At 36.0% G+C, this 23,029-nt stretch overlaps 1 protein-coding gene across 1 annotated transcript in view; it reads left to right on the top strand.

Annotated features, from left to right (window-relative positions):
• LOC127860768 (microtubule-actin cross-linking factor 1, isoforms 1/2/3/4/5-like) overlaps nucleotides 1–23,029 on the top strand; it is a 258,995-nt gene that overhangs the window by 157,573 nt on the left and 78,393 nt on the right. The window contains 9 exon segments of the mRNA XM_052399044.1: nucleotides 264–5,984; nucleotides 6,707–12,577; nucleotides 17,675–17,818; nucleotides 18,285–18,440; nucleotides 18,973–19,155; nucleotides 20,195–20,278; nucleotides 20,979–21,106; nucleotides 21,108–22,299; nucleotides 22,659–22,776. Of these exon segments, the coding sequence (XP_052255004.1) occupies nucleotides 264–5,984; nucleotides 6,707–12,577; nucleotides 17,675–17,818; nucleotides 18,285–18,440; nucleotides 18,973–19,155; nucleotides 20,195–20,278; nucleotides 20,979–21,106; nucleotides 21,108–22,299; nucleotides 22,659–22,776 (13,597 nt within the window).

Genomic DNA, 23,029 nt, shown 5'->3' with positions numbered 1-23,029 from the left:
TGTTAGCCATCTAAATAGTTGTGTCTAATGTTTGGTGTTTTAGCACAATCTTGCAAGTATTTTTGAGAAAACATTGCTAGAGTTTCTGTGTAACCAGTTTAGGTTTTCAATATTAATCAACTGTGTGATTGTGAGAGGAGGATGATGGACGAGAGCCTAACTTATTTCAGGAGAAACAGGATTCAAGGGTCACATGCACAAAGGTATAGCCTATAAATCTGTTTGTTTCATAATAACACCTAACCACACTTATCTATTGACAGCTTCCTGGCACTGGCCCCAGGGAATTTATTTCATCCACCACCACTACCAGGGAAACAAGTGAAAACGTCTTCTCTGTGCCCTCCACTTCCAAACCAAAAGATCTGATCATCGATTGGTCAGCCGGCAAGGTTATGAGGTCAACAACTGGTGAGACCATAAGTGTCGCTGAAGCAGTGCAGAAAGGATACCTTGATACTGACACTATTGAAGAACTTGCTGAATTGTGTATACTTGAAAGACCGGACATTCTCATCAATTTTGATCATGGTACCATACAAAACAAAGTAACAAAAGAGACCATGACTATTACTGAGGCAGAAAACAAGAATTTGATAGATTCTCCAACTGCCAACGCTCTGAGGCTCATGTGTGGTGAATATTCTGACGAGACAGTAAGAAAAGAACGTCAGCCTGGCATGTTGATTCAAAAACTCACATCTGACATGAGAAAAGAAGATGATGAAACACGAGTTTCAAAGACATCACAATCTGTTCCTGGTGTATTGAAGAAGACGAGCACTCCTGTAAAATCACCAAAGAAGAAAGTTACCTTTAAATCTCTGAATGAATATTTTACATCTGAATCATTTGAAGCATTGTCATTTGTTGAAGCTTTTAGAGATGGTTTGATAAATACTGAAGAATCTTACATTGTAAATCCCCAAAATGCTGAGGTAATTAATCTGAGAAATGCAATTGATCAGGATGTATTTGACTCAAATTCATTAGAGATTGTTCATTCAGTAACAGGACGTAGATGGAATCTTAAGGAAGCTTTTATTGAAGGACTTATTCCCCCACCAGGCAAAACCATCACCAGGACAATGCAGTCGGGCTTTGTTACTAACAATTTCCAGTACCTTAATGATAACAGTGATCAGCATATACACACGGCAGTAGAAACACATTTGAAAACCTCCCTTACTGAGCCAATGATAAAACCTAGAGGCATAACATTCCAAGAATCAATTGAAAGAGGTTTAGTTGATGAAAAGGCTGGGACATTCACAAATCCACTAAATGGTGACATTATGTCTATTGCAACAGCGATCAAATATGGCTGGATATCTGAATCTGGAGAACCAGTAAATATTGAACCTGAAAGAAAGTATGAAAAAACTATCATTGTCAATCAGGTTGCACCATCAGATGAGCTGAAGAGATTGTCATTTACACAGGCTCTTGACCAAGGTTTTATTGATCTAGCAAAGAGTCAGTACACTGAACCAACGACCAGTAATCGAATGACAATCCTTGATGCAATCAGAGGTCAGCTTTTAGATACAACATTATATGAGGAAGAAACAGTCACTGGAGAAAGTATGACTTTGAATACAGCCTTAGAGTCTGGGGCATTTGATGAAAAAACAGGAATGTTTATGAATAGAAGTACTGGTGAATCAATGACCTTAGGGGAAGCTGTTAAAAGAAGATACATTGATGGCAACTCTTCACTTTATGATGTTAATTCTGGGAAGATGTACACACTGGTTGAGGCAATTGCTAAAGGAAAAATCGATCCAATAACAGGATCTTATGTGGAGGGTTCAGCAACCAAGGTGTCAATGAAGAATGCTGCAAAGAAAGGTCTAATTGCTTTGATTGGAGCTCCATATTTGGCAATTAAAGCGGCCACAACCACTAGAAAGAAACATACTGATGCTGTTAACATGAATACTCTGACCCAAAAACAAAAACAAAATGGGCTGGACCAGAGGTCAAATTTACCTCCTGAGAAAGAACCAATTTCTATTGAAGCAACGAAAGTTAATGTTGTTGGACCAAACATTCTTGAAGTTACTCAAGTGAGAGAACTCACATCAGTCACAGCAAAGGACACTGAAATGATGCATTTCATGGAATCAGTGTCAAGTGGGTATCTGAATCCAGAAACAGGAATGTTCCAAGACCCTGACTCGGGTATGTACATGCATTTGAGAAAAGCTGTAGACAGTGGTCACATTCATCCAGAATCTGTCAAACTGCAGACCCCTTCTGGTCAGTACATCAATTTAAGGGATGCACTTGATACAGCTTTAATAGACAACACTGGTCATCTTGTCAAGGACAGCAGGCGGGGTCTTGCTGAGATGATGAACGAAGGTCAACTTCATGAAACAATTCCAGAAGTTCATGCTGCTGCCAGTTTGGTGATGAAAACCAAAGACAAGATTCATGTGCAATCTGTGCATGATCCCAGACAAAGAACATCATGTAGCCTTAGTGCTGCACTTGACACAGGCCTGATTAATCCTCATGATGGTACATACACAAATCCAAAAACAGGAGAAGTCATGGGCATTGTTGAAGCCCTGAACTTTGGATATATCCAGGGACAGGTCATGGACAGCATTACAATGAAAGAAGGCTTGTCCAAAGAAGGCTTTAAAGCAGAAGTGACATTCTCAGAAAAGAAAAAGATGAAGGTTGCTGCTGTGTTAGATATGGAAACGGGAGATAAACTGTCTCTTCATGAAGCAATTCGCAAAGGAATTATTGATGAATACGAGGGGAAATATAAAGATTCAAGAACAGGGAAGAGTATGTTTTTAAATGAAGCAATGGATCAGAATTATGTCACAGCGAGTGAAGTAGAAGCAAATATGAATTCGTCTGAGAATTATCACAAGACGTCTGAAAATACTCTTTCACAGACACAGTCTTTTGAAATTGATACAATTGTTGATCCACAAACAAAGGAATTATTGAGCATTCCTGAAGCAGTAGATAAAGGAATACTGAACGTAGAAGCAGGATTGATCCGGAATACTTACACAGGTCAAGAGATGACTATTTCAGATGCTATCAAGTATGGCTTTGCAAAGGGGTTGCAGACATCAAGAAAAAGTGGTATATTTACAGACACTTTGCCTAAGAGATATATTCATGAGAAAGAAACCATGCATATAAAGTCAGTATATGACCAAGATCAGGGACGCTTCATTTCGGTGAAACAAGCCATTCAAAAAGGAATAATTGATGAAAAGCTTGGCTTATATGTTTCTGATGATGGTTCTACAATGCCTATTAGTAAAGCAATTTCAGAGCGGTTGATTGAAGTTGACAGTTCAGAAACACAGTCTGTCAGCAGTGAGAATAGTTTCATTCAAGAAAAAGTTTCGTACACAATTAGATCAGTATTGGATCCCATGTCTGGCAATAGAATTGAAGCTTCACAAGCAATAAAGAAAGGTTTGTTAGACTTGAAGAGTGGCTATTATATCAATCTGAAAACTGGAGAGAAATTCACAATACCTGATGCAGTGAATAGAGGATTTGTTGAAGCAGAATCAACAAGTTCTGTTTCCTCGCAAGCAAGTTCTTTTTTGAAGCCTGCTAGTGTGCAGATTGAAATGGGGAAAAAAGCTTACACTGTCAAGGCTGTATTGGACCCGAGAACAAAAGAGGAAATGTCAGTGACTGAGGCAGTTTCAAATGGTATTCTTGATCAGTCTATGTGTAAGTATTTTGACAGACGGACTGGACAAACCATTTCACTGAGAGATGCAGCGCAAAAGGGACTGGTGGTTATTGACGAAGTCATGACTGTTCCAGTTTTAACTGACGTAAGGAGAGAAACAGTAACTGTTAAAGCAATTATAGACCCTTTAACTGGGAAAGAATATATTTTGAAGAAAGCCATAGAAAAAGGATTATTTGATCCTGAAAGGGGTCTTGTCTATAATAGGCTTACAGATCAAATGATACCGCTTGATGATGCTGTGATGCAAGGTTTTGCTAGAGTAGAACATGGCCCAGAAATAACTGATGAAGAAATTGTCAAAGGCATAGTGGTTCAAAAAGTAAAAGACCCAATGACCGGAAAAGATCTTGACATATCTGAAGCAAAACGAAGAGGAATTTTGGATTCAGACTCTGGTCACTATGTTGATTTCAAGACTCACACAAGAATGACAGTTGAAGATGCATTGAAAAATGAATTGATAACTGGTCATCTTGCACAACAGTATGGAACAGATATTAAAGATCGCAAACAGGTCATTCTCACACAAGCTGTTGATTCAAGAACCAGTGAAAAAGTGAGTGTTACAGATGCTGTTCAAAGAGGAATATTAGACAAAGATTTGACAACATACTATCATGGTCGCTCTGGACAGACATATGACATGGAAGAAGCCTTGCAGGCAGGGCTTGTATCAGGAACAGTTTCTTCGGAAAAAACGTCTATGTCCCAATCGACCTCACCAACAAAAAGCACCACTTACAACATTATATCTGTGCTTGACACTGCAAATGGCAAGCAAGTTGGTGTTTCTGAGGCTTTAAAACAAGGAATTCTCGCTCCATCTGGTATGTTTGTTGACACAAAAGCAGGTCGTGTGATTCCTGTCTCCGAAGCCATAAAAGCTGGTCTGGTTAAAACAGAAGTTAAAGACAAAGGCAAGAAACAACTAAAGTATGACACTGTGTACAAGATAGATGCACCAGGAACAGAGCTAAAGGTTGTAACTTTCACTCAAGCTCTTAAGAACAAATTTATCAATTGCATGGATGGAACATTTACAAATCCATTTAATTCTAAGGTTGTGTCTGTTGATGAGGCAATAATTTCAAAGGTTCTAGTGTGTGATGATGGTAAACCATTCAAATACAAAGCCCCCAAAAAGGACAGGGTTACATATAGCTTGCAACAGGCATTCAGAAGTGGTTTAATTGATTCTGAAAGTGGCTTATATTGGGATGTGAGAAAAGGGAAGTCTTTTGGTGTTGAGGAAGCTTTGTATAACGGCTATTTGTCTCCTCTTGTCAATAACAACTTCCCTCGAGGGCAGGTTGTGAGTATAGTGAAAGGTGCTATGAGTAAGCCACTGACATTTACACAAATGGTCATTGAAAGTCATCCTGTTGTTGATAGTAGTGTAAAGGAAGATATGACAACCAGTTCTGCTGAAAAAACGAATGGATTTCAAGAAATTGTTTTTACACCTACAACACCAAGTTATCAAAGAGAGTCAAGTACAGAGTTTCTAGAAACACCAAGCAGTGAACAGAGTGGATCATTTGAATCTCTATCCATCAGTCTTACAGAGGCTCTTCTGGCAGGTCTTATTGATGTTAAAACTGGGGAGTATGTTGATCCTCAATCCGGTGAAAGTATGTCAGTTGATGAAGCTGTTATCTGTGGTTTCCTTGATATGGAGCAGTGTGAATTTAATATGGCTGAAACAGGTGAACATATTGAAATGCCAATGTCCATTTCTGACGCTATAATGAAAGGAAAGATTGATACAGAAACTGCAATGTTTACATCACCACAAGGACAAATAGTACCTTTGCAAATGGCCATTCATGCAGGCTTTATTCAGCCAAAACTTTCTTCAGATGACATCGTTGATGGTTCTAGCAATTTTATGGAAAGAAACAAATTGAAATCAGATGAAATATTACAAATCAATGAAGGGTCTCCTTTTTCTCCTAAGCATGAACAAGTGTTCAAAGATGGAAAACTTGTTTCAAAGACTGCTACAGAAGTGGTGGTGAATCAAGGTTCAGCAACATATGTTACAAGACCTGGCTTCTTCATGGATTCAACTGGAAAAGTTGTCAATTCCTTGACTGGCCAACGCCTGAGCATCACAGAGGCTTTGAAATGTGGAATTGTGGACATAGAAGCTGTGGAGGGCACAGGGGAAGTGAAGTTGGTTGGAAGTTTTCAACTGCCACCTAATCTGGAGGGAAACATGGATCTAGAATCTGCGGTGAGAAAGAATAATCATTTTCACACATGCTGTGTATTGCATGCATAATGAGTCATAATCCTTGAATGTTGTCAAAATATTCTTAATATTCATCCATATTTGTGTATCTTATACTGATCATTGTTGTTGCATGAAAAAAAAAGTGCTGCTGTCCTTGATATTGAACATGTCGTTTTTGTAAATGGCTCTGTTTTTATAAATAGCTCATCTGAAGATCTGACAATTTTGTTTTATTATTTGTTACTATTTTGTTGTTGCAATTTGTATTTATTCTTTTACTGTGTATTTAGTGTGAAGTTATACGCAGTGAGAATGGAATGTGAGAGAGCTTGAAACAACTTTTGTAGATATTCTCTTTAGATACTGATATTGTAGATATTTGATCTTGTCTTGGTCTATAACTTTTATTTGTAGTAGATTAATGCCAGCATTAGATCTTTCCATTTAAAGCGGTTTGAATCTGGTGAACATAACTTGCTAGATTGTTGTTCTGTAGGAGAGGTTTAATTCTCATTAAACATTCAACTTTCTTATTTATATAAATGGCTGTTCCTGTGTTTCACTAAAAGCGTTAAGGTCAAAATAATCATGCAATGGGTTTAATTTAAAATAACTAAATGTAATGACAGTAAAAAGTTATGTAATTTTACAGAAAAGTCTATGGGTATATATTGGTTAATATATTGGTAATGTGTAAAATTGTATATGGCTATTATTTTCAGAATCCCTCCAATTCCCTGGTGACTTCTTCTGTCTTTGGTCCAAAATGTGACCTTGGTGACTCTTGTGTGACCTTGTCCCAAACTTCTCTTGATAAAAATTTTAGTTCCAGTGAAGACTCAAAATCTTTGATATTCTCTAACAGTTTAAACACCAGTTTCACTGACTCTGGTTCTGTTCAGTGTAGAAGTAAAGTTCTCAAAGCAAATGGATGTGAAATTAATTTGACTAAATATATGTTACCTGGTAAATTAGATTCTGATGAGGAAGCAGAGTTTGAAATGAATAGAATGTCAAAATCTGAGGTTGTTGCATACACTGAATCATTGTTGGAAGATTTTTGGGACACCTCAAAAGAAAAATGGATTCATCCAAGAACAGGGAAATGTGTTCACATGCAAGAAGCTATTGACTGTGGACTTATTAGTCCAGAACTATTACAAGTGAAACAAGCAAATGGCAAAACAGTAAATATTCAGAAGGCAATAAATTCGGGTCAAATAAACATTCATTCAGGAAAGACTATTAACTTAAAGACTGCTTTAAATTGGCCTTTTCATGTTGCTGTAGCAAAGGGATTAATTAAGGTCAGTGATAATGAACCAATTGGAAAATGTGATATGTATACAGAATTAGGTCCTGGTTTGGTTTCATTGATTGCGCAAAAAGAAATTATCAAAGAAACAAAAATACTTGACCGAAGACTTGACCAATGGGTTGATATTTCACATAGTGTTGAATCTTTCATTTTTGACACTGAATGGGGAAAGGTTAAAGATAACATAACTGGTAAATGGATGACCTGGAATGAAGCTAAAGAGATAGGACTTGTTCTAGATCCTCGCATTGGGGAAGTGGCTTCAAGCTCTAATGAAGGTATTGTCAAGCTTAAAGAATCAGACAAACATATTGTGAATCTTAAAGAGGTAAAAAGTGATGATGGTCGGAAAGAATATGGAGGGCATATACTGTTTAATCAAAATCCTTCAAAATCATCTGTTGGAAGGAGGCATTCTACTGATTTGGTAGAAAAAACATCTATGTCTTTTGTCCAGAGAAGATGCAGTTTAGCTATTACTGAAAAATCATCAACAACCTTTCCAATTATGCTTGACATGGCAATTAGACAAGGCCTGTACAACGCATTAACTAATACTCTACATAATCCAAAAGATGGAAGTAAAATGCCATTTGAGGTAGCTTTGCAAAAGGGACTAATCCACCGGGAATCACTTATACGAGATCCTGTCAGTAGAGATATTATTTCATTACAAGAGGCAATTGAAAACAGAATTATTGACCCTGAGTCTGGGAAAATGATAGATTCAAATGAGCAAGCCATAGCACTCAATTTTGCCCTCAATATTGGTTTAATAATGAGGTCCCAGTCTCCATTAAAACTTTCATTATCAGAAATTGTGGAAGAAGGTCTTTTTGATGAAGAGTTAGGGACTTTTTTAAACCCAGATAACAATGAAGAGATCAGCTTCGGTGAAGCAGTTACATCTGGTTTGATTGATCAGGATTCGATTAGAGTTAGAGATTCTAAAACAGGCAGAGTTTGCAAACTTGACTCAGCTCTTGATATGGGACTTTTGTACTTTGATTCTGGTGTTTGTGTTGATATAGATGGTGGAAAAAAGTTGCCCGTTTTAGAAGCTTTAGAAAAAGGCATTTTAATTGATGTCACTAATCAACCAAAGCTTACACTTAAAATCACATTGGAAGACAGTTATTTTAATCCTAAAACAAATATGTTCAGAGATGAAGATCTTGGTGTTGATATCACAATTGGAGATGCTATAGAAAGTGGATTTCTTGATGGCGATTCTGCGTTAGTTAGAGATCCCAAGTCATTGACCGTCATGACTCTGGATGCTGCACTTCATGAAAATATTATTGACCCAATCAGTGGAAAATATAATAGTGGTGGAATAGAAATGGGATTAAATGAAGCAATAGACAAGGGACTTGTTCTGTTTAATGCAACACATGGAGCTTTACCATGTTCAGTAATTGAAGCAATTAGGTTCAATATATATGATTCAAAATCAAAGACTTTTGTAGATCCAAAATCAGGGGACGTTCTTAGTCTTGAAAAAGCAATTGAGGTAAAATTAATAGATCCAAAGAAAACCATGGTGAAAGACACTTCCACTGGACGATTCATTTCTTTAATGAATGCAGAATACTTGGGAATTGTGAACACAAAGTCATCAGAAATAACAATGTTGAAAGAGGACGATGTCTGTGATGTCCAAGAAGCCAAATCCAAAGGCATTCTTCGAAGGTCTGCAAGTGATGAACATATCACACTGAAAACTGCAATAGGAAAAGGTTATGTGGACCAGAGAGGGAAGATTTTTGACTCCTTATCCAAAAAGAAATTGAATTTAGCAGATGCAATACTTGTGCGAGTAATCAATCCAGGTCCTACCTTAGTTAAAAATGTGAAGACTGGTAGTTTCATTCCAATTGTTGAAGCAATTGCTTCTGGTATAATTGATGATGAGCATTGTACATTTACAAATAATGAAAGTGGCAAAATTTCAAGTCTCATTGATGCTGTGGAAGAAGGTTTCATCATCGAAATTCCAGTTTCAGGATTAACGATTGCAGAGGCTTTACAGCATGGATTATATGATGAAAAACTTGCTTGCTTTCTTGATGTAAGAACAGGGAAAACTGTCAATTTAGTGGAGGCAATAGAACAAAGATTGATAGATCCCTGTAGAAGACAAGTTGTTGTACCAGGAACTGGTTTATTTTCTTTAAAGGAAGCATTTGATTTAGGATTCATGGATGAGCTCACAGGTAATTATTTGTTTGAAGATGAACAGATCAGTTTGCAAGAGGCAGTTGATAGATTTTTACTTGTGACTGTTGGTAGCAAAAAACGAAATAAAACAATGTCAGATTCATGTTATGAACAGGATGACTTCTCCAACTCTTGGAATGACTATGTTGTTAAAGACCCCAATGAAAGAAGGTTTTTGAATATGGAAACAGCAATTGAAGAAGGAATAATTGACATTCAGACTGCAAGCTATTGTGATATGAAAAATGATTTCATAATACCCATGTCTGAAGCTATAAATGCAGGCTTTGTTGTTCATTCACATAACCCAAGACTGGGCCTTGCAAGTGCATTTAACCTGGGCATTTATGATACAGTTAACAACACAATTTTTGATCCGTCCACAAGTCAGGAGATGTCCTTATCTGATGCATTGAAAGTTGGGCTAATTGATGTGAACAGAACAAGGGTGAAATGTCTAGAGACAGGCAAATATCTATCTTTAAAGCAGGCACTGAAGAAAGGCTATGTGAGTGACAAAACAGGTTCAGTGTTTGATCGAACTCAAAAGAAGACCTTCACTCTAGACATTGCAGTTCATCAAAACTTGATGTTTGATTTTACCAAAGAAAAGTTTACTGTTCCTGAGGGATTGATGTATGGGATGTTGACCCATGATGGCCTGATGGTGGAAGATTTAAACACTGGAAATTTCCTTACATTTGATGATGCTGTTGAAAGGGGGATTATTGATGCCTACAATACCACAGTGCAGAATATAAATGATGCCGGAAGTGTAGACATTGAAAATGATAGTATGTCACTGACGCAAGCTATTCAACAGAACCTTGTAGACGAAAGTAGCGGGTTTTTGAAGCTGAAGTCTGGAAGACGAATGTCGCTAGCTGAAGCAGTGAACAAAAGTTACATCATAGAAAAAAGTCAGTTACCGAAGCAAATAACTGATACTCATGATAGTTTGACAAGTTCTTTGGAACATAGCTCTCTTTTTGATGGTAGTGAATTAACTGTGCTGCAAAGATCACTTGAAAACGAGCTGAATATGAAGGAAAATCAGATTTCTTCAAATTGTGGGTCATTAACAGACATGGACATGACTGGTTCTGTTATGAGTGACAGAAGTGACTCTGTTAGTAGTCCAATAAGGTTTGATGAAGCTCTTAAATTTGGCTTCTTGGACCTGGAGAATGGAATATTTTTTGACTATCTCTTGGATGAAAAGTTGCCTATTGAGAAAGCTGCCAGTCAGGGAAGGCTGAGTATTAAAAGGGTATTTTTCAATGACCCTGTCATGAATGTTATGGTTCTATTGAAGGATGCTCTTGCAAAAAACCTGTTGTTTCAAGTTGAAGAGTGCGGTTCTGAGTCTGTGATTGTATCAAAAGCAAAACCAATGACTTTTAAACAGGCATTAGACCAAGGTCTGCTTGTTATTAAATCTAAACATTTCTCTGGTTCTGATGATGATGTAGATCAGCTTAGTGTTAAGAGTGATACCTTCTCAGAATTAGTGATGAGTAACACAAATCTTAACTGGCTATCCACCAACAAAAATGTGTCCTCTTCATTGGACTCTTTGATACAAAATGTGAAGCACGATCAATCAGGATATCGGATCGGGACTCTTTTTGATGCTATTGAAAAAGGCTTGTTTGATAGTGACAAAGGTTTGTTACAAGACACATTTACTCTGAAAAGGCTCAGTATAAAAGATGCAGTTGCTAGTGGGTTAATCAACAGCAAGAATCGCGAGGTGATCGATCCAAATAAAGATGAATGCATCTCTGTTGAAGAAGCAATTAATAGAAACATTATAGACTCTGAAACTGGAATGTACATTGATCCACTAACTGGCAGTCAGTTAAAGTTGTCTATTGCAAAAGAGGCTGGATATATTGTGAAAAGCCAAGTCAAATTTCAGTGTAAGAGTTCTGTGGAGATTTATGTTGAAGAAATATTAACGAATGAAGGGTTAAAGGGTAAAAACAAATACCATGATGCTTTTTCAACAGGTGTACTAAGCCGATCCAAGTCAGAAGTAATTGATCCAGACACAGTTAAGCCAATAACACTGAAAAGAGCAGGAAGTTTGGGAATGATTGATGTGAAAACTGGAGAATTCAAGAATCCACATTCAGGAGATTCATTCTCATTAGCAGATGCAGTTGACAAAGGTTTTATCTTAAGTCCGAAAGGTCTGAGCTTGTACAGTGCTGTTAATCAAGGACTTTATAATGAAAACACAGGTCACTTCAAGAGTCCTGCCTCAGCAGATGAAACAACATTGAGGGATCTGATTGAAAGAGATGTGATTACAGATAGTTGCAAGGAAGTAAGAGATGTTGATAAAGATGGCGAAGTTATTAAACTGAGGGAAGGAATCAAGAGGAAAGTGATTGATGATATTGGCGGGAAATATGTTTCCAAGCAGGCAAACTTGAATTTTCGAGAAGCTGTATCAGCTGGGTTGATCATTAGCAATATTCCTCGAGAAGGCTTGAGAGAGAGTAGTAACAATGTTGAAACCATCCCTGGAATGAAACCAGATGAAATTTGGAAAGGAAACCTTAGGAAACAAATAAGTGTCAGACAAGGACCAACTGTTAATTTTAAGCCAAGCAAACAGAGTAAAAGTAATGATCAAAAAGTTTCAAGTTCAACTTCAAGTATGGAGAGTAATTCTTCTGGATATGAAACTAACCATTCACAAAATCAGTTTGGACATGATGAATCAGGTTTAAAGTTTGTTGCTGAAGTGAGTCATTTAAAAGCCGTGCATTTTATAGATGATGCAGATAGTAATTGCTCCAAAAGCTTGGCAGATTCTACCGTGAACAATAATAAATTATCAAAAGGACCGGTCCATGGGGTCTGTGTAATTGTGAATTCCGAACCAACTTCAAGCAATAGAAATAAGGGTGAAATGGAAAATGCAAATCAAGGTCACACAGGGTCATTCATGGGTCAAGGTCACAAATTGTTGGTTTCTCCTCAAAGGAATAAAGAATTCTTGTTCAGCCCTGGTCTGCCCCCATCAGTGAAGGAAGAGCGGCAGGTATAAGCATTGGAATGTCCCTGGCCTTGTCCTAGATCTAGTTCGGTCCTTCTGGAATGTTCCTTGGAATGACATTTTCTTTTCAGAATGATGTTTGTTGTCAGTAGTTTCTTGCATTCTTCATTGTGTTAGTTTCTAATGATATTAGACTTGTTGGGAGTAACTAAGAAGAGCATGTTTTGTTCCTCAAATGGTCTAAAATGTCTTTATGTTAGGCATGTGAATGAACAGAAAAAAGTCATGCTTCTAGTGTATCTTGACCACTTTGCATGGTGCTTGTTTTGTGGTTGATTTGTTTTAATGTTGCTAAGTTATATAGGTCTTCATGTGATTTTCCTGAATATAAATATTAAATTCTGTTATAAAAATGCATTTGTCTGGCAACAGAAAGGGCATTGTTGGTCCTTGTTCATATGCATACTTAAATTAGTCACCTTCAGAAGATATTTGCTTGTAAGTGTTCTAACAGTTGTTTTAACTAACTTTAAAGTGTATGTAAGTGTGAAGTGTGTTTTATTGAATTATACTAACCCCATAAAAAACAAACAAGCTACTTATTTAATAAGTAACTATAATTGTTTTAATTGTTTGAAAAGTATATGTTTAAAAAAAAAAGTTGAGCTTGAAAAAATACTAATTATTGTAACATTTGTTTTATTTTGAGAAATTTTGAAAAATTTATGTTGATTTTATTGTAATTTTCTTAACTATCATTTAAATCAAAGTTTAATGATAAATTCTAAAAATTAAAGTTTGATTTTAATATAGTTTTCTCTATTATGTAGTAGTCCATGTTGAGTTGCTGTATGATTGTTTTGTTTGAGATGTAAACTTGACTCATGTTTTTCTCTATCTTAATTCATTAACTTAATAATATGGTGCATGTTTCTGCCCTGAATCCTGGTGTTAAATCATTAATACTGCATGGTTTCTATGGAAACACTACCTTGATTTGTGAAACTCTATTTGGAAGATACCAATCTTTATACTACTATAAGTACAGACATTTTATTTTATTTGAATATTACTTTGGTTGGAGCATGTTCTATAAATTATATGTCTGATATAAACGTATTTATAAGTTTAAAAATATTATTGTTTTTTTTTTATTTTAAGTTTTAAAAGATATTGTTTTGCTATTTGCTGAAAATTTGAGACATAATACCATTTATTTGCCATGCAGTATTGAATCTTTAACATTCTTGAGGTATGGTTATTTAAAAACCCATTATTAGGTTGTTTTAGTGAAAGAGTGTGTGAACTTCTCGGTTAGAAAACTATTATTCCATACTTGTCATATATATATATATTTAATCTGTATTCAAGCTTCAGTTTAGAAATTATCTGAAATAAATATATATTTCCCAAATAGGTTCACTAAATGTCACATTTAATGCTTAACTGACAATTTGTGCCTAATATTGTTTGTACATGCCTTCGTTTCAGAGTATTTTCAACAGATTTCAGACTTGTTTTAACTTTGAGAAAAATAAGTTTTCTTCTCTTTTAGTAATGCTTACCTTTGATTGGTACAATTTAAGGTTTTGTTGTGAATATTTCTTAATTTAAACTGCCGAAGTTTCAATAGCTGTACAGAATGGTATGTACATTGCTTATTAAATTTAACTTTTGTTTCTTTTCCAGTGAATTTATCAATGTATATTTTATAGAAATGCTTTTTAGAATACAATTGCTGCATTATGTGAATTTGTTGTAGACAAAATTTCAGTTCTAGTACATTGGTAGTTGCAATTTGAGTTCTTGATGCAATGTTAAATTGCTGTGTTTCAATTTTAAGTATCCTTTGAGTAAATTAGTGTCCAGATTTGCCATAGAATTGTCATTTTGTTAAACGGTCTTACTTATGAAGTGTTGAGCAAAGAAATACAGTTCTTTTCCATCTCAATGTGTCAAAACCTAATGGAAAGTTTTACATCATAACCAAAAATATCTCTTCTGTCAAAAATTTATTTTGCCTTAAATTATCTTCTTCATATAAGAACCGTATATTATAATTTTGGTAAGAAGAGAAATTTTGTTTTGTATGTAAAATGTATCTTTCAATAATTGTAGAAAGATGAAAACTGTTTAGTCAAAGAATACTGAATGGATTTATAACTAAAATTTAGTATTTGCGTTTAATATATGAACTATAAACAACACTATCATTTTTAAATGTTATGAAAACCATAACAATTTTGAATATTGTGAACTTAAGGATGGAACTGAGGGCAGAATGTCTTTAAAACTTCATGTGCATGCAGCGAAATGCCATACACGTGGTTCCAAATGAACAATTCAAACAGATGCAATTTTAGATGATTTCAAACAATTATCATTTTGTATTTTTAAAAAAGTTTAAAGCCATATAAGCTGGAGTTACACCATCTTTCATCCAGAGTTGCACAATATCAGTATACTATTTAGTAGAATGAGAAATGTAATTTTACCAACATTTTCCATTGTTGTTAACAACTCCAGATGTTTTCAAAGAAGCCTGTAGTAATATGCTTTTTTATGCCCCTTGCATGCTTAGCCCATTCAGGTTACCCAGTCTGAAGGAGCAGCCCCATTAAACCAGCCCTGAAGAACTTGGAATGACATCAGTTGACCAAGCATGTGAAATGATTACTGAAATCGTTAGTGTGACATAATTTGCAATGTTACTCTTCCCTTAAAAGACAATAAATAAAATGTGATTAAGTAAAAAAACTTGTGTTCGTATCAGGGAACACAATTTTCAAGATTAACGTACATTAAAATTATATCACTGTTTTAATTGAATTATTTGTATGGATATTTGTATAGAAACAAGGAATGATTGTCATGGCATGATGATGTTTATTTTCAGACAGACATTTTCAGACATATTATTTCAGCAAGATTGTATACTTGTGGATTTGTTTATCACGTTTTGACAATTCAATACATGTATTTTTTATACAACCTTATTATCCCCTGCCATAGGCGGAGGGATATTGTTTTGGCGTTGTCCGTCCGTCGTTCCGTCCTTCCGTCTTTCCGTCCAGCACTTTTGTGTCCGGAGCCATATCTTGGAAGTGCTTTGGCGGAATTCATTTAAACTTGGTATGAGTATATACATATGGATAAGAGGATGATGCATGCCAAAGGGCATTGTACACCATCTGTTAAAAATGAAGTTATGGCCCTTTTTGTCTTAAAAAATGCTTTTTTAGCTGAGTGTCAAATATAACACTTTTGTGTCAAGAAGCATATTGGCGGGGGATATCAATTCAACGATTTGCTTGTTTTAAGAACAGCTTGTGAAGAATTTTCCTTTTGCATTGAAGATACACTTCCAGAGGGTTTGTTTAATGAGATGATTTATGTACCATTTATAAATAGATTTATTACTTCCTTAATAATATTGAATATTTATCATATTCAACTATAAAGCAAGTGTTCAGGATTTCAATACAGTTTGTTATGCATAATATATTTTAAGCATGGTTGGTGTAAGGTCAACAATTAATGGTGGACGTTGGATTGAATTGTATGATTCTATATATGCATCTTGAACACCTGAGTCCAAAAAGTTACAGTAATTAATTACAAAGGCTGAGATTTTCAGAATAAACCTGTTAATCAATACATTGTTGCTCTTATAAGATTATTTTTTGGGGAAAAAAACAATGTGATGGGAATAACTTTTGATATAACAAATTGGAAAAAAAAGGCAGGTTATTCCGACAAAAAAGGGGCTTATTTTTTTTTGTTCTTCCTGTTCATAATTATTAACTTGCTATCTGTATAGTTGTGTGTATGCAATTTAATGCATGTTTGTTGTATTTTATATATTTTTATAAAAAATATAAATGATTGATGGACAGTATACGTTGCATTTTGCAGATTTTATGAACTTGTATATAATGTATTACATATCATTATTTACATGTATGAACTGAAGAAAGTGTTGTACAATTGCCATGTATCAACCAATTTCTTAACAACATGAATAGATGCTTGATGCCCCAAACAGTCTAAATAACACTCTAATAGCATAAAAAGATGAAAATCATAGAACAAATCAGCATTTTATTTCTTTAAATATAAGTTATTCGTCTTTGTATAAAGTGACTGAATGCCATTTTCTCTACAATTATAAGCTTTATCTATAAATTGTATAGTTATTTAGACATTGATTTTTATTGGACGGAAAATTCCAATTACAAATAGTATTACATGTTGTATTACTGCCTCATTTTAGAAGAAGCATGTCAACAATGTCCCTAAACAATTTTATTTGCATTAAAAAACACAGTCAACTCCATCACTGAAATTGGGTTTTCATGGTAATTGTTAAGCCCTGTTTTTTTTTGTTTCCTTTTACCAAATAAATATCGAATTAGCTGCCCATTGCTTTCCTCTAATATGTGTAGAATAGATTTTCCCTTAACTGTATTTGGTCAATATATTAATTTTTGTACCTGTTTGTTACTTTATGTTCGGATTTGGTATTTTGAACATAAGTAAAACACTCATTTATTTTGTGATTACCAGTATGTTGATATTATTTTTTTCCTGTTAATAGATTTATTATTCATGTTGAACTAGGACTACATTATAGAAAAATGTTAATACATACATAAATTTTCATTAAATTGTTTGAATAATTAGAAAAATAACATCACCAAAAAACTTTCCCAGCCTATGAAATCGCATTCCCATATGAATTTAACCCTTCTTTTAACCATGTTAGCACAATGGCAACCTCTGCTGTTTTATAAATTGAGTCGTGTTCTGAGAAAACTGGGCATAATGCATGTGCGTAAAGTGTTGTCCCAGGATTAGCCTGTGCAATCCGCACAGGCTTATCAGGGACAACACTTTCCGTCTAACTTGGATTTTTGCTAAGAAGAGACTTCATTTAAACAAAAAATGTCATAAAAGCGGAAAGTGTCGTCCCCAATTAGCCTGTGCCTAGCACAGGCTAATCTGAGAGACACTTTACGCACATGCATTATGGCCATTTTTCTCAGAACACGATACATTTGAGCCTCTCTCTGTGGAGAGCACATGCATCAAACCCATTTTGTCTCAGAGCATGGCTCATGTATGTGTGTTTTCCCCTTGCAGCAACTCTCGGATTCACACGATAAGCTTGTGTCCGACCTGCACAATGAACTCAACTGGGTCTCGGACGTGGAGCAGCTCCTGAAGGACGACCAGCCTGTGAGTGAGGAGGCTTACAAGGCACAGAGTCAGCGGGAAGTACTCAAGGTAAGGACTAACATTGGGTTGGCTGCGTTCTGGGAAAACAGGGTTTAATGCATGTTTGTTGAGCAGTCCCCACAGGCTAATGTGGGACAACACTTCAAGAACATGCAGAATGTGGCTCAGGGTCATAGTTCAATTAAGGTCTTTCATTCACTGGTTTTGAAATAAGCTCCCTAAATAACAATTATTTAAAATCTGTGTACTTAACCCATTTATGCCTAGCGTCTAGAAAAAATGCCTTGGCAAAAAGCGTAGACCCAGATGAGACGCCGCATGATGCGGCGTCTCATCAGGGTCTGCGCTGTTTGCTTAAAGGAATTTCTGTAAGAAATATTCTAAAATAGAAATAAATATACTAGACATCCCTAATTTTGGAAATAAATTGATCCAATGTAGAAGGATGGGAGGGTCCACTAGGAATAAATGGGTTAATATTAAACATGAATGTTAGTCTCACTATTCCCCACAGGCGCTGTATGATGACGTACTCGGCCACCAGCAGCCTATCCGCTCCCTGGTCTACCAATCAGAGCAGCTCGTGGAACACCACCAGGAGGAGCTCACTCCTGAACAGGTCACAGAGTTACAGAACCTTGAGTCAGTCATGAAGACCTCCTATGGAAAGGTAACATCTCAGAGGATAATTGAATCTTCACTTGCATTTAAAACATTCCTATGAAAAAAAAATTGATTTAATGTTTATGTAAGCTATAAGATTCTTTTGGTTTAATTTTATACCTTTTTTGCATTTCAGAAGTGTTTATATTGTGAACATTTTTATTATTATTTCATCTGACAATAATAAGAGAATTTTAATTACACCATAAAACATTATTTATGGAACCTATCAATATATTTGTCATAAACTTTTTCCAGTTTTGAAATACTCTTTTATAACAATTTGGTTATCTAGTTAAATAAAAGCTTTGTGAAAAAAGTTTATTTTTAGATTTTGGAAAATTATCAGAATCAAGGCTTATTTTCAATAGGAAAGTACTGTGATGTATGCATTGACATGTATTTATAGCCAATGGGTCACTTTCCTGGGAACATAATTACCAAAGGTTTACAAGAAATTATCCCAAGAATAATGTGACTGTAATTTCATCTTTTCCTAAACCGAAGTGTGACTAATTTTTTTCATATTACATTCTTAGGTACAGAAGACGTGTGAGTCCCGTATGAAGCACCTTTCAACAGCTACGGATGAGCTTACCAAATTTGAAGCGGAACTGAAAAAGTTTAGCTCCTGGCTGGGAACCACAGAACAGGAATTGCAAAGGCAGATAGAGGCCATACAGATAGTTGATGGAGTGACCAGAGTGAAGGATCAACACAAGGTTAGTTCTGTTGGTTCTGTCTGTATCAGGTTGACATGTGTGCTGTGCAGTCAGCAGTTTTAAGGAGATAGTTGTGTTTTTTTAATTTTAAATAAATGTGGTAGTTGTGGTTTGATTTGTCAAAATTCAGTAACAAAGCAAAGTGTCTTGTATGCCCAGTGCTAAAGGTTATTGATAGTAAATACATGTTCTCAAACATTTGAGAGACGTAATTTTATCAAATTGTGAACACAACACATGGGTCACAATGACCCATCAAAAGCGAACTGAATTGAGCATCTTTTAAGTGTTTGAACAAACTTGAACCTTGTCTATTGCATACAATGCATTAGATAAAAGAAAACATTAACATATGAAAGACCAAACTTGCGCCTTGTTTAATGACAATTTAAACACTACTTTCAGTGGAGAAATGAACATTAATTCCATGCTAAAAACACAATCTAAGCAAATATTCGTATTGTTGTATGGACCGATGCTTGTCTGTACAGTAATGTTATAGTGATTTTATTTGTCTGCGCATGCTTTGGGACAGACTAGGTAAAACAGCTGATTTATTAAGTCTTGATGTGGGATGGGCTTAATGCATGTTCGTAATTTGTTAGCCTTGACTAGTTTGTGCAGTCCAAACGGGCTTATCAGGGAAAACACTTTCTGCCTACCCTGGCTTATTGTTTAAAAGAGACCTCCTTTAACCCTTTGCATGCTGGGAAATTTGTCGTCTGCTGAATTTCTAAAATTAGCATTTTCTTCGATTTTTTTCAAAGAATATTATCAGAATAGCAAACAGTTTTGATCCAGATGAGACGCCACGTTCTGTGGCGTCTCATCTGGATCCAAACTGTTTGCAAAGGCCTTAAAAATTCGGTTCCCGCACTGAAAGGGTTAGACAAAAAATCCACTAAAGTGGTGTCTTCCTTGGAAAGGGCATGCAGACTACATAGGCTGATCTTGAACGACACTATGAACATGCATTAAGCTTTTCCAAGAACATGGAGCTATGAAATCTCATCTGAGATTGTGGTAATTGTGATTCCAGGAGATGCAGTCTGACATCATAGCCCACACTGCAGATCTGCGCTATCTGTCCTACCCATTGAAAACATACATGGAGGAAGCAAAGGTATATTGATGTTGTAATGGTTATGATAGGTACATGCCCTAAAGTGGTTTATTTTGATGGTGTTGTAAATTATATTCTAGCTTGTTAACAAGACTTTTTTCTTATTGTCCCCTAGCGGGGACTTATGGTTTGCGCTCCGTCTGTCAGTCTGTCTGTCCTTCACACTTTTCTGGATCCTGCGATAACTTTAAAAGTTCTTCATATTTTTTCATGAAACTTGAAACATAGATAGATGGCAATATGGAGATTATTCACATCATTTCATTTTGTTCCTATGTCAAGAATTCTGGATTGCTATGGATACAAATAAAAAATTAAAAAATTACTGACAATGGCTGAGTTTCATCGGTAGGGGACAATATTGCTTGGCAATCTCTTGTTTTTTATTTATTTTTATTTTTTTTAAATATTGATAATTGCTTATTGTCAAAAGAAAAAAGAGACTTATCTTGAAAAAAAATAATTTAGTATTTTGTTTTGTGGCCTAGCAACTGGTCATTGAAATAGTGATCATTCCATGGATAAGAGAGTAAACAAGTGTATCGATAGAAACTGACCGATTATACTGTTAAAACTGGTGAATAAACAAGAGGTTATAATCAGTGGTAAAGAGTTAAATACTTTATCTGATCCATTGTTGTATAGATTCACCCCCATTCATGAGATCAACAGTTGCAGTGTGATTTATGCCATGTTTCAGGCCCACAAGTTGGAGGCTAGATGCGTACAAGGCAGACCGAGCCAAGCCCAGCCGCATGAGTCGCACCAGCTTCATTTCCATGGACAACAAAGAGGTCGAGGTCGTCCTAGAGAAGCAGAAAGAGGCTGAAACTCGCTACAACGAGCTCAAGTCTGAGTGTAATAAGTTTGGTGACAAACTGACCGCTCTTGTCAACAAACAGAAGACCTTCAATGAGTCAACATGGACGATGCTTTCTTGGCTGACAGACACAGAGGAGAAGCTGAGTATGACGAGACAGGAATCATCTGCTCCAGAACCTGAAGCTCTGAGAGAGGCTCTTGAAAAGATGAAGGCTGTCGGAAATGACACGATTGCTCACAAGAATCAGATGGCTGAGTTGGAGAAGTGTGGTAAAGAGGTGATCACTCAGATGGCAGAACTTGGAATACACGGTGAACAGATAGCGAAGATCCAGGAGATTATTGATGACATTGCTGGCAGACACGATATCATCTCTGAAGAGGTGAACGAAAAGGCTAATGAACTGCAGACAGCTGTGACCAAATCGCAGGACGTGCAAGATGCTGTTGAGAACCTGCTAACATGGTTGAAGGACACTGATCGTAAATTGGACCTACAGAAACTGGTGAGTTTGAATCAGGAGAAGTTAAAAGAACAGGAACAGCAACTGAGCATCATTGAGAAAGACATTGAGAGTCATCAACCCAGTGTCGAATCTGTGAAATTAGCTGCGCGTGAACTTATTAAGACCTGTGATCTAGACATGGCTAAAGCCCTTGAAGGTAAAATAAATGACATTTCAACTCGATTCCTTGGAGTGCAGAAAAAGAGCAGAAGTTCATTAGCACAGGTAAATACGGTATCTGAAGGCTTGCAGAGATTCAATGAGAACCTTGATGTTCTAAGAGCATGGGTTCAAATAAATACAGATTCCTTGGAGTCTTCAGAGTGGAGTAAGAAACCAATAGACCAACTAAAGAACAAGGTGGATGCTGTTAAGCTTGAAAAAGATCGCCAGATGCAGGCTGTGCAGCAGCTGAAGACTACAGGGCAGAATCTGATCCAGGATCCGAGAACCAGTGATCCTAATGCCATAAAAATGGCGTTGGCCAATATGGATCAGCTGTGGGCAAAGTTTGAGGAATGTCTCAACGAAAGGGATGCAGAGGCAAGCCTTAAAGAGAGCAGAGAGAGCGACTATGAATGTATGAAAGATGAGGTTGTCCGATGGTTGTCCGCCATGGAGACGAGTGTGGATGCTTTCGAACCTGTAGCCGTTGATATGGATATTGTATCCAGGCAGATTGAGGAACTGCAAGTATGGAAAACTTTAATGCCTTGTTTGTTTTAGCAGAAAGTGCGAGCTGTTTTTGTCTTAACGTTAATTATGATTCATATGTCCTTTTAAAGTGTTTCAGGAATCCTTAAAACATTGAAATTATGTTTTTATTAAAGAACACAGTTTCATTACACTTTTACTTTTTTTCTTTAAGTTTGTACATTTTTGCAATACTGACTACAATCTTTTATATCATATGTCATATCAAGCAATATTTATTGACTTGATCCAGCTTGGAATTTCCCTTTTGTACACATTTATTTCAGACTTAAATGGGATAGCATGTTCTTAGTGTAGCTTATTTGCTCAACTTAAATAAATGTGTGTTTTTTTTGCAGCCAATGATTCAAGAGCACTACGAGTTTTCCCCACGTATTGATGAACTGAATACTGTCGGAAACGCATATGACGCCATCCAAGCAGGAGACTCACGGCCCAAGAGCCCAATGAGATTCAGTAAGTGTAGACTGGTTTCTGTTGTCTAGGATACAGTTGCAGTTGGACTGGTTTCTTGTGACTCAGTAACAATAGAAGTCGATCACGTTTTGTAGGCTAAGGTTGAATTGTGTGTAATTTTTAGAGGCATTGTAATGAGTGACATTGCCAATGATAAATTAATTTGTTTAATTTAATATGATTTGGTAGTAAGAAAATAGTACATGGAATTTCATTGCAGCAATTTTTTTCCTTCTTTCTTTAAACAAAAATC

Source organism: Dreissena polymorpha, chromosome 15, assembly GCF_020536995.1.
Source record: "Dreissena polymorpha isolate Duluth1 chromosome 15, UMN_Dpol_1.0, whole genome shotgun sequence".
Taxonomy (NCBI): Eukaryota; Metazoa; Mollusca; class Bivalvia; order Myida; family Dreissenidae; genus Dreissena; species Dreissena polymorpha.
Note: the sequence above shows the minus strand (reverse complement) of the source record. Positions and strands in the feature narration are given on the sequence as shown.